The sequence below is a fragment of the Panthera onca genome, chromosome A2 (assembly GCF_046562875.1).
Source record: "Panthera onca isolate mPanOnc1 chromosome A2, mPanOnc1 haplotype 2, whole genome shotgun sequence".
NCBI classification, from domain to species: Eukaryota; Metazoa; Chordata; class Mammalia; order Carnivora; family Felidae; genus Panthera; species Panthera onca.
In genome coordinates, this window is record NC_138340.1 from 60,845,159 (window position 1) to 60,857,356 (window position 12,198).

General features: G+C 43.5%; 1 protein-coding gene across 7 annotated transcripts in view; it reads left to right on the forward strand.

The window, feature by feature from the left end:
• LOC132676268 (solute carrier family 41 member 3) overlaps positions 1-12,198 on the forward strand; it is a 145,662-nt gene that overhangs the window by 74,084 nt on the left and 59,380 nt on the right. For 6 of the 7 annotated variants that reach the window (XM_081795008.1, XM_081795007.1, XM_081795006.1 and 3 more), the window contains 3 exons: positions 2,098-2,242; positions 3,687-3,766; positions 5,898-6,032. In XM_081795008.1, the coding sequence (XP_081651134.1) occupies positions 2,098-2,242; positions 3,687-3,766; positions 5,898-6,032 (360 nt within the window). The remainder of the gene's footprint in view (positions 1-2,097; positions 2,243-3,686; positions 3,767-5,897; positions 6,033-12,198) is intronic. The other variant, XM_081795009.1, reaches the window with a different exon arrangement.

Sequence of the window (12,198 nt, forward strand, 5' to 3'; positions counted from 1 at the left end):
TCCCTTTCCCAGATGGTTCTCACCTGCTGACTACTCCCCTCTGAGCATCACAGTTTTTGCTTTCCACCTAAGCTGGCTGCCCACAGTTGTTTGGATCTAGTAAGTGTTGATTCTCTGCATGGTCATAACCCCAAGTACCTGGGGGCAGGTGGCATCAGTGAGTGGAGTGGACAGTGAAGAAGATGGTGGACAGCAGTAGGGCATGTGGTGACACTTATTTGGAGGAAATACCTAGACACAGGCACAGACACAGCGAAGCTCTGGCTTATCGTTGCCCTGTGGGAACTCAGACTCTGGACCAAGAGAAGTCACCCAGCACTTACATGCTGGCAGCTGAAGCAGACTGACAGAATACCTGTGATTTAGTGTGTCTGGGCATTGAGACCCTCTCCCTCTCAGTTCTGGGACCAGCTCCTTGTCACCCCAGGAACTGCCTTCCACCAATACTATTTGATGGTTGGGAGATCCTCAAAGTTCCTGTAAGTGGCAATGAAGATCTAATGATAAGATGACCTAATTTTATTTTTAAACCATAGTGAATTTAAAACAAGATTTGTGTGTGGGTTGGTTAATCGCGTTTTACTTATAAAACAAATTTGGGTCACTGGTATTTCCAGACCCTTCTTCTCTGCCCTAATGTGCATGTTGCAACACACAACTTAGTAGCTGTTGAATCATTGTTGGGTTGTCCATCCCTCAAATTAGACTGTGAATTTATCTTGGGTGCACTTACAGTTTCACTGGGCCTGGCACATATGAGATAAATCTTCACTGATGAAGAATGAGCTGCTGACTGGGTCACCTGTCAATGTAGTTGGGAGGACAAGCCATGTGTGGGGGAAGTATTCATCATGGTGGTGGGAAAATATGAGGTGGAGCCTCTGCCAGAGCTCCTGAATCATTCTAGAAAAATCAGACTGAAAAAATGTCCTAAAAGCAGCACTCCTGTAGGCTGCTGCTTCCTAGAGCTTTTGAGACTTGCTTAGAGCTTCCTGGGCCTGTCTCCCACCTCCTGGGATGGCGAAGAGGCTGGCCCCTTCCATGATGAGTTACTTTTTCTGTAGTCCAAGTTGAGCACCTATGGCCTGTGCTTCCATGTAGCTGCCCAAGGAGACGGGCCTCCCTATGGCAAAGGAATTAACCATGATTGTTTAGTTCAGAGAAAGACAAGAGGGGAGGGGTCCTCCTAATGATGCTGCTCAGAGAAATGGGATGTGGGGCACAGACCTACGTGCACACCTCTGCGTGCTGGGGTCCACTTGGCAGAGGACTGTGCACCACCTGAGCCTGTCCTTTAGAGGTGGGGCTGGGGGTGAGAGGATAGCTCTAGAGAAAGCTGGTGTCTTGTTTGGAGTGATTGGGAGGGTGACACACAAAATATAAGGGAAGAAGGGAGTGAGTGAGAATGGTGGTATGTGGGGCCCTGACCTGGCTCCAGGAACAGTCAGGTGTCCCAGAACCGTCAGAGTTCTGCTGGCTCCAACCAGCAGAGAAGATGACACAGGGGCATAAGTAGCTGCAAAGCTGGGTGTGGTCTGAGCCCTGAGAGACCCATAAATGCTGGGGAGGCCACCTTAGGCTGGCCTCAGCCAGGTGCAGATTGACATCATTAACCAACTCTGGCTGTAGCCCTGATGTCTGCATGCTGGCTCGGGTGCTGGTGGGCCACCTCTTCATGCTGTAGTCTCTCCTATGCCCATCTGAGGGGGAATGGAGAACATGACGTGCTGGCCTGTGGACACAATCCCATAAATGTAACCATTAATAATAATAATAAGGTTGAGGTGGAAGGAGATGGGAGAGGTTATGTATGTCAGGAAAATAGCAAAAAAGAGAAGTAAAGGGGCTTGTGACAGGAATTGAGGATAAAGAGGAGCTTTTCCAGTTTCTTAATAAGATGGAAAAAATCTTTAGAAGTATGGTAGGTTGTCCACCCTACCGGAGACAGAAGCGTCTCCTCAGCTCCAAGCTCACCTCTAATCATTGCAGCCCAGACTGTGGCCCCACAGTCCATGCTCATGTGCCCTGGCACTCACACTGTCTGTCTGTCTGTCTGTCTGTCTCTCTCTCTCTCTCTCTCTCTCTCTCTCCTCCCAGATAATCGATACCTGACGCTGCTGGTCTGTATCAGCTTCATGGCCCTGATCCCCTTGTGGGTCCTCATTGTCAAGCAGAACCCGCCCATCATGAGGATCCTGAAGTTAGGGTGGTTCCCAGTCATTCTAGCGATGGTCATCAGCATGTGCACATGAGTGAGGGCTGCCACCACCCCTTTGCTCCATGCCACCCCTGTCTGGCCTCTGCAGACAGGGAGAGTGGCCTGAGGCCACCAAGCCTCCAGGGTGAGGATGTAAATCATGTGGGTTTAAATCATTTTCTGGCTGATCATGGTTGGAGGGAATCATTGCTGTGGGCTCCTTCACTAAGTCCCCGGTGCCGGTTGTTGAGTCATACCTCTTTGTTCTTCATCTCTTTCCCCCTCACCAAGAACCTTAGGCCTTATTTATTCTGAGAGGCAGTCCTGTTTACCACTGCAGGAGTATCAGAGCCAGGAAGAACTGAACCTGGAAACATCAGATGAACACACTGATGCCAGGACCTCTTGTCCCCTCGTGGCACTGCAGGACACCTGTCACCCCCATCCCTGCTGCCAGAGTTCCCCTGCTTGGGCTTCAGGGGGTCCCTCATCTGGCCCCACAGTGATGGCTCTGTGAATACCATTTCCACAGCATGGCTGCTGGTGCGACCTAGTGGGGCTGAGGGATTCGTCCCCCTGGGCCCTTGGGCCTTCAGCTGAGCTCAGGTGTTCCACCCTTGAACCTCACTCTCCAGAGCCCTTTCTGTTAATAGACCTGGATGAGCACCACCCCAGTGCTTTCTGGGGTGCTTTCCTAACGTTGACTCTTAGGGAGAAGTGGTTGTGGTCCAGGTGTCTTTGATTCCAGAAAGCTCCTGGGCTCCTTTTACAAACTGATCCAACCTCGCCAGGACTGTAGGAGCAGGACAGTCTTTGCTAAACTCCAGGGGCTGGTAGGAGCAAGGTCTTATTGCGACATCTCTAAGAACAAGGAGCAGAAGTGGATTCTCATGTAGGTTCCATTTACTGCTCAGGAAAGTAGCAGTTCAGCTGTGGTACATGAGCTGTCACATGGGAGAGTCCAGCCAGCTACGTGACCTCAGAGAGTTTGTAACTTGTTTTTAATGGGCTAACATTATCTGATGGGCCTTCTGGAACAGCTGAGGCTCAGAATAGAGGCGGAGAATCATGTGCGTGGTGGAGAGGACACTGTGGATACCAGCCTGTCTATATCAGATATTTTGTGTAGGGGTCAGGAAAGTGTTTGCTACACTGAGAAAGGAAACTGGTAAGACATTTTGAAAAATTTTTTATTTTAATATTTGTTTATTTTTGTGAGAGAGAGAGAGAGAAAGAGGGCCAGCGAGCATGACTGGGGGAGGGGCAGAGGGAGAGAGAGAAAATCCTAAACAGGCTCCGGGCTCTGAGCTGTCAGCATATAGCCCAATGTGGGGCTTGAATTCCAGAATAATGAGATCACGACCTGAGCTGAAGTCAGACTCTCAACCGACTGAGCCACCCAGGTGCCTCTGATAAGACATTTTGTATAGAGGTATACCAGGTCCCCTACAAGGATAAACTAATCATTTTCCCTCTGCTCTCTCCCCAGTTTTGGAGGGCTCATCATGAACAAAACCATTTCTAAACAGCAATTCCAAGGCATGGCCATATTTACTCCCATCATATGTGGTAGGTATTGGCAGTCACCATCACCTGGGACCCCTGGGCTGTGTTAGCCCCCAGGGCTTGCGCAGTGGGACCTGAAAAGCAGTGACTTCAGAGCTCCAGCCCCAGGCCCTCAAAGGCAGAATCTGGAAACTGAGCCATGGCTGTGTTTCTGCTGGGCAGAGACTACCAGGCTGGTTTTTCTCATATGGAAGGAGACCCTCAGGGAGAAAGCCCTGACCACTGCTCCACCAGCTCACACTCTTCCTCACAGTCACCACAGAGGCTTGAGCTGTCCCACAGAGCTAAATCCCGTGCCTTGAAGGCACATCTAAGCCAGGATTCACTGGCACCTGATCATGGCCTTCAGAACTGGGGTGTTGGCTTCTCATGGTTTGTTTGTATGTTTGTTTGTTAATTTCTTAAATTTAGATTCATTGATGACATTTAAAACTAAGACTTTTGCACATAAAAATCTGGATTTCTGCCTTCTTCAAAAGCAAGACTGTGACAATACTGAGTTTACATTCTGGGTGAGGAAATAATCAGCTGCCACTCAGAGAGGACTTGTGTTTGTCCACTTTGCCTGAATCCCCTCCATTGCCTGTTGTCTTCCACCCAACCCTTCATTGATCTCCCTTCTAGGCTTAGACCCTATGGGCTCTTTTAACCAAAGCTTGGTTTGTGTCTGGCTTCTGATGAGGATCTGTAAATGGGACTGACCAGTCAGGGAGGGAACCAAATGTGATAGCTTTTTGCATACTTTGCTTGGTCCCAGGCCCTGGTGTTCTGGGGCTGCAGAAACAGGCTACAGAGGCCTTTGGGCACCCCCTCTCCCCATTTCCATGGGAACCCAGGTGATTATTCCTTGAATATCAGTGGGCCACCCAGCAGGTCTGCCCCAGTAGAGGCAGAGCTTGCCCGTCATACAAGGAGCTGGCCATGTGAAAGACAACAACTGCTAAGGCAGGCTAAAGCTTGGAAAGATTTTCTTGGATGTCACCAACTCAGATGACTGTGGGGCCACATGAGAATGTTGAATGAGTTCAGCCAGTATGACAGTAGCTGGGCAGTAAGGAGCAGCAGGAAATAGGTCATGCTGCAGAACATGTTCCTGGTGTGGAGTGACAGGGGCCTGCTTAGCTCCAGCCAGTTGCTGCCTGGCAAGTTTGGAGGTCCAGAGTTGCCAAAACTGACTTGTTAGGAGAAGCCAGCAATTTATGTAAATGATAACAATTAATTTGAGTTACATTTTTAAATCCACTCCTCCCCCCTTTTTTAAATCATGTGGATTGAGCAAAATAGATCTGCAGCCATCCTCTGCCCACAGACTTTTGCATCCAGGGTTGTTGGTCTCTACCTCTGGAGATCACTGGGGCACATCTGGCCCAATGAGGGGTTATTCCCCAATGGGCTGAGGAAACAGGATGAAGGCAGCCTGCCCACTCTCTAAAGGAGATGGTCCTGAACAGATGCTCTTCTCTGTCAGCCTGTAATCCTGTCCCTGCAAAGACAGCTCAGCATGGCCTTTGTAGTCTTGGCATGGTCCATTCTCTGTGGAAGCTGGGAGCCTCAGCCATAAGCCCCAGACCTGTTGCATATGCTATCCCCTCTTCCCTTGCTGCTGTTGCCCACCTTCTCTTCCATCTCCTTTCCACCTTAGGTGAAAAAATCTTTTCATTTTCTCAGATGTTCCAGTCTGTAATCTGATTCCTGTCACTTCCCACAGCCTTGAAGGCCTTATCAAGATATCCTCCCATAGACCTTTCCATCACTCTCCCTCCCTCCCTCTACTTGACAAATCTGTATTGTAAACCTACTTTGCCAGTCACATTTCCTTCACCATAAGAGGTAGCTGTCAAGGTGATACAGTTACTACCCTGGCACTTCACTCACAAGGTCGAGTTTACCCTTGCTTGCAGCCAAATAAAATCTGTTGTAAAGTGGGAGGGAAGGAAAAGAGACCAAGTGCTACATCAATCAAGGGAGGCTTCTGGAGGAAGTAGACTTAAAATAAGGGCCAGAACTGAGAGACTGGCATAAAAAGTGCTACATCAATCAAGGGAGGCTTCTGGAGGAAGTAGACTTAAAATAAGGGCCAGAACTGAGAGACTGGCATAAAAAGGGGGAAACCACATTCTTTTTCTCCTCCCAGGTGTTGGTGGCAATCTGGTGGCAATTCAGAGCAGCCGGATCTCCACCTACCTGCACATGTGGAGCACACCTGGGGTCCTACCCCTCTGGATGAAACAATACTGGCCTAACCCATGCTCCACTTTCTGCACCTCAGGTGAGTCTGGTATCTTCTGGAAGCCACGTGGCCATTTCTTTCAACAAGTAAAATTTGCCATTAGTGGAATCTGGTGTCTGTAGCAACAGAGGTCTAAGGCCAGTGCTGACCTCAACAGAGATCATCTTCAAGGTCATGAGTCCTTCTCCCAGAGACCTGACTCCCACCCTTGCCTTTAGTTCATTGATTCATTCATTCATTCATTCATTTAAATATTCAAATATTCAAACACTCAAATATTCATTGAAGGTCTGCCAGGTACTAGATGTCATGTTATTGTGATGAGTCAGGGAAATCTGAGTCTTGTCCCCATGTATATACATGGTCCAGAAGAGCAGATATGGGGGCCTGTGTGGCTCAGTTGGTTGATCATCCCAACTTTTTATTTTTGGCTTAGGTCATGACCCCAAGGTCATGGGAAAGTCTCTCTCTCTCTCTCTCTCTTTCCCCCTCCCCCCCCCCTGCCTCCCTCTCCCCCTCTCCCTCCCTCTGCCCACAGTACTCTCTTCCTCTCTAAAAGCAAAAACAAACAAACAGAAGAGCAGATAAACACACCAAAAATGGAGCTCTTGATTACATATTGTGGTCTGTTTTTTAGGGGGTTTTTCTTTGTTTATTTTTTTTATTTTATTTTTTATTTTTTAAAATTTACATCCAAATTAGTTAGCATATAGTGAAATAATGATTTCAGGAGTAGATTCCTTAATGCCCCTTACCTATTTAGCCCATCCCCCCTCCCACAACCCCTCCATCAACCCTCAGTTTGTTCTCCATATTTATGAGTCTCTTCTGTTTTGTTGAATGAGTTCAGCCAGTATGACAGTAGCTGGGCAGCTACTGTCCCCATCTCTGTTTTTATATTATTTTTGTTTCCCTTCCCTTATGTTCATCTGTTTTGTCCCCTAAAGTCCTCATATGAGTGAAGTCATATGTTTTTTGTCTTTCTCTAATTTCACTTAGCATAATACCCTCCAGTTCCATCCACGTAGTTGGAATGACAAGATTTCATTTTTTGATTACCAAATAATATTCCATTATATATATATGCCACATTTTCTTTATCCATTCATCCATCAATGGACATTTGGGCTCTTTCCATACTTTGGCTATTAATTATAGTGCTGCTATAAACATGGGAGTGCATGTGTCCCTTCAAAACAGCACACTTATATCCCTTGGATAAATGCCTAGTAGTGCAATTGCTAGGTCGTAGGATAGTTCTATTTTTAGTTTTTTGAGGAACCTCCATACTGTTTTCCAGAGTGGCTGCACCAGTTTCCATTGCCACCAGCAGTGCAAAAGAGATCCTCTTTCTCTGCATCTTTGCCAACATCTGTTGTGGCCTGAGTTGTTAATGTTAGCCATTCTGACAGGTGTCAGGTGGTATCTCATTGTGGTTTTGATTTGTATTTCCCTGATGATGAGTGGTGTTGAGCCTTTTTTCATGTATTAGTTGGCCATCTGGATGTCTTCCTTGGAGAAGTGTCTATTCATGTCTTTTTCCCATTTCTTCACTGGATTATTTGTTTTTTGGGTGTTGAATTTGGTAAGTTCTTTATAGATTTTTGGATACTAACCCTTTATCTGATATGTCATTTGCAAATATCTTCTCCCATTCTGTCAGTTGCCTTTTAGTTTTGCTGATTGTTTCCTTTGCTGTGCAGAAGCTTTTTATTTTGATGGGGTCCCAGTAGTTCATTTTTGCTTTTATTTCCCTTGCCTCTGGAGACGTTTTGAGTAAGAAGTTGCTGTGGGCAAGATGAAAGAGGTTTTTGCCTGCTTTCTCCTCGAGGATTTCTCCTCAATGCATTTATGCATTTCTCTTTGATGGCTTCCTGTCTTACATTGAGGTCTTTCATCCATTTTGAGTTTATTTTTGTGTATTGTGTAAGAAAGTGGTCCAGGTTCATTTTTCTGCATGTTGCTGTCCAGTTTCCCCGGCACCACTTGCTGAAAAGATTATCTTTATTCCGTTGCATATTCTTTCCTGCTTTGTCAAAGATTAGTTGGCCATACGTTTGTGGGTCCATTTCTGGGTTCTCTATTCTGTTCCATTGATCTGAGTGCCTGTTCTTGTGCCAGTACCATACTGTCTTGATGATTACAGCTTTGTAGTATAACTTGAAGTCTGGGATTGTGATGTCTCCTGCTTTGGTTTTCGTTTTCAAGATTGCTTTGACTATTCACAGTCTTTTCTGGTTCCATACAAATTTTAGGATTATTTGTTCTAGCTCTGTGAAGAATGCTGGTGTTACTTTGATCGGGATTACATTGAATATGTAGATTGCTTTGGGTAGTATCGACATTTTAACAATATTTGTTCTTCCTATCCAGGAGCATGGAATCTTTTTCCATTTCTTTGTGTCTTCAATTTCTTTCATAAGCTTTCTATAGTTTTCAGTGTATACATTTTTCACCTCTTTTGTTAGATTTATTCCTAGGTATTTTGTGGTTTTTGGTGTAACTGTAAATGGGATCGATTCCTTCATTTCTCTTTCTGTCACTTCATTGTTGGTGTATAGGAATGCAACTGATTTCTGTGCATTGATTTTATATCCTGCAGCTTTGCTGACTTCATGGATTGGTTCTAGCAGTTTTTTGGTGGAATCTTTTGGGTTTTCCATATAGAGTATCATGTCACCTGCAAAGAGTGAAAGTTTGACCTCCTCCTTGCTGATTTGGATGCCTTTTATTTCTTTGCGTTGTCTGATTGCTGAGGGTAAGATTTCCAATACTATGTTGAATAACAGTGGCGAGAGTGGATATCCCTGTCATGTTCCTAATCTTAGGGGGAAAGTTCTCAGTTTTTCCCCATTGAGGATGATAGTAGCATTGGGTCATTCATATATGGCTTTTGTGATCTCGAGGTATGCTTCTATCCCTACTTTCTTGAGGGTTTTCATCAAGAAAGGATGCTGTATTTTGTCAAATGCTTTCTCTGCATCTATTGAGAGGATCATATGGTTCTTGTCCTTTCTTTTATTGATGTGATGAATCACATTAATTGTTTTGCAGATATCAAACCAGCCGTGCATTCCAGGTATAAATCCCGCTTTGTCATGGTGAATAATTTTTTTAATGTATTGTTGGATCTGGTTGGCTAATATCTTGCTGAGGATTTTTGCATCCATGTTCATTAGGGAAATTGGTCTATAGTTCTCCTTTTTAGTGTGGTCTATTGTCTCGTTTTGGAATCAAGGTAATGCTGACTTCCCAGAAAGAGTTTGGAAGATTTCCTTCCATTTCTATTTTTTGGAACAGTTTCAAGAGAACAGGTGTTAACTCTTCCTTAAATGTTTGATAGAATTCCCCTGGAAAGCCATCTGGCCCTGGACTCTTGTTCTTTGGCAGATTTTTGATTACTAATTTGATTTCTTTACTGGTTAGGGGTCCATTCAAATTCTCTATTTCTTCCTGTTTCAGTTTTGGTAGTGTATATGTTTCTAGGAATTTGTCCATTTCTTCCAGATTACCCATTTTATTGGCATATAATTGTTCCTAATATTATCTTATTATTGTTTTTATTTCTGGTGTGTTGGTTGTGATCTCTCCTCTTTCATTCTTGATTTTATTTATTTGGGTCCTTTCCTTGTTCTTTTTGATCAAACTGGCTCTTGGTTTATCAATTTTGTTAATTCTTTCAAAGAACCAGCTCTGGTTTCATTGATCTGTTCTACTGTTTTTTGCGGTTTCAATAGCATTAATTTCTGTTCTAATCTTTATTATTTCCTGTCTTCTTCTGGTTTTGGGTTTTATTTACTGTTCTTTTTCCAGCTCTTTAAGGCGTAAGGGTAGGTTGTGTATCGGAGATCTTTCTTCCTTCTTTAGGAAGGCCTGGATTGCTATATACTTTCCTCTTATGACTGCCTTTGGTGCGTCCCAGAGGCTTGGGGTTGTGGTATCATTTTCATTGACTTCCATATACTTTTTAATTTCCTCTTTAGCTGCTTGAGGAAATTCATTAGCCCATTCATTCCTTAGTAGGATGTTCTTCAGTCTCCAAGTATTTGTTACCTTTCCAAATTGTTTCTTGTGGTTGATTTTGAATTTCGTAGAGTTGTGGTCTGAAAATACGCAAGGTATGATCTCTATCTTTTTGTACTTACTAAGGACTGATTTGTGTCCCAGTATATGGTCTGTTCTGGAGAACGTTCCATGTGCACTAGAGAAGAATGTATATTAGGCTGAAATGTTCTGAATATATCTGTTATGTCCATCTGGTCCAGTGTGTCATTCAAAGCCATTGTTTCCTTGTTGGTTTTTTGATTAGATGATCTGTCTATTGTGATGAGTAGGGTGTTGAAGTCTCCTACTGTTATGGTATTACTGTCGATGAGTTTCTTTATGTTTGTGATTAATTGATTTATATATTTGGGTGCTTCCACATTTGGCACATAAATGTTTACAGTTGTTAGATCTTCTTGGTCTATAGACCCCTTGATTATGATATAATGCCCTTCTGCATCTCTTGATACAGTCTTTATTTTAAAGTCTAGATTGTCTGATATAAGTATGGCTACTCTGGCTTTCTTTTGTTGACCATTAGCATGGTAGATGGTTCTCCAACCCCTTATTTTCTTTTATTTTTTTTTTAATTTTTTTTTCAACGTTTTTTATTTATTTTTGGGACAGAGAGAGACAGAGCATGAACGGGGGAGGGGCAGAGAGAGAGGGAGGCACAGAATCGGAAACAGCCTCCAGGCTCCGAGCCATCAGCCCAGAGCCTGACGCGGGGCTCGAACTCACGGACCGCGAGATCGTGACCTGGCTGAAGTCAGACGCTTAACCGACTGCGCCACCCAGGCGCCCCCAACCCCTTATTTTCAATCTGAAGGTGTCTTTAGGTCTAAAGTAGGACTCTTATAAACAGCATATACATGGATCTTGTTTTCTTATCCATTCTGTTACCCTATGTCTTTTGATTGGAGCATTGAGTCCAATGACGTTTAAAGTGAGTACTAAAAGATATGAATTTATTGGATTATGATGCTTATAGAGTTGGAGTTTCTGGTGGTGTTCTCTGGTACTTTCTAATCTTTTGTTGCTTTTGGTGTGTGTGTGTATATATATATATATATATATATGTATATATATATATATAATATCTTTACATTTATATAAAATTTTATATTTATATATATTTATATATTTGGTATATGTATATATATATTTTTTTTTCATCTTTTCTCCCCTCAGAGATTCCCCTTAAAATGTCTTGCAGAGCTGATTTAGTGGTCACAAACTCCTTTAATTTTTGTTTGTCTGGGAAACTTTCTCTCTCCTTCTATTTTTTAATGACAGCCTTGCTGGATAAAGTATTCTTGGCTTCATAATTTTCTGATTCAGCACACTGAATATATTCCGCCACTCCTTTCTGGCCTGCCAAGTTTCTGTGGATAGGTCTGCTGCAAACCTGATCTGCCTTCCCTTGTAGGTTAGGGACTTTTTTCCCTTGCTGCTTTCATGAGTCTATGCTTGCCTGAGTATTTTGTGAATTTGACTATGGTATGCCTTGTTGATGGTCAGTTTTTGTTGAATCTAATGGGGATACTCTGTGCTTCCTGGATTTTGATGTCTGTGTCTTTCCTGAGGTTAGGAAAGTTTTCCACCATGATTTGCTCATATAACCCTTTTACCCCTATTTCTCTCTCTCACTCCTCTGGGACCCCTATGATTCTGATGTTGTTCCTTTCTATTGAGTCACTGAGTTCTCTAAATCTTAAATCGTGCTCTTTTGCCTTAATCTCCCTCTTTTTTTCTACTTCGTTATTCTCCATAAGTTTGTCCTCTATATCGCTGATTCTCTGTTCTGCCTCATCCATCCTTGCCGCCGCTGCATCCATCCATGATTGCAGCTCAGTTATAGCATTTTTAAAATCATTCTGGCTATTTTTTACTTCTATTTTCAGCTCCAGCTAGTATTCATATTATCGTGATTCTAAATTCCAGTTCAGACATCTTGCTTGTATCTGTGTTGGTTAAATCCCTGGCTGTTATTTCTTCATGCTCTTTCCTTTGGGGTGAATTCCTTCATTTTGTCATTTTGAAGGGAGGAAAGGAATTAATGAGGTAGAAAAATTGAAGTTAAAAAAATTAAAATTAAAAAAATATTAAAATTAAAAACACACACATAAAATCGAATAGATGATGCTAGATCCTAGGTGTG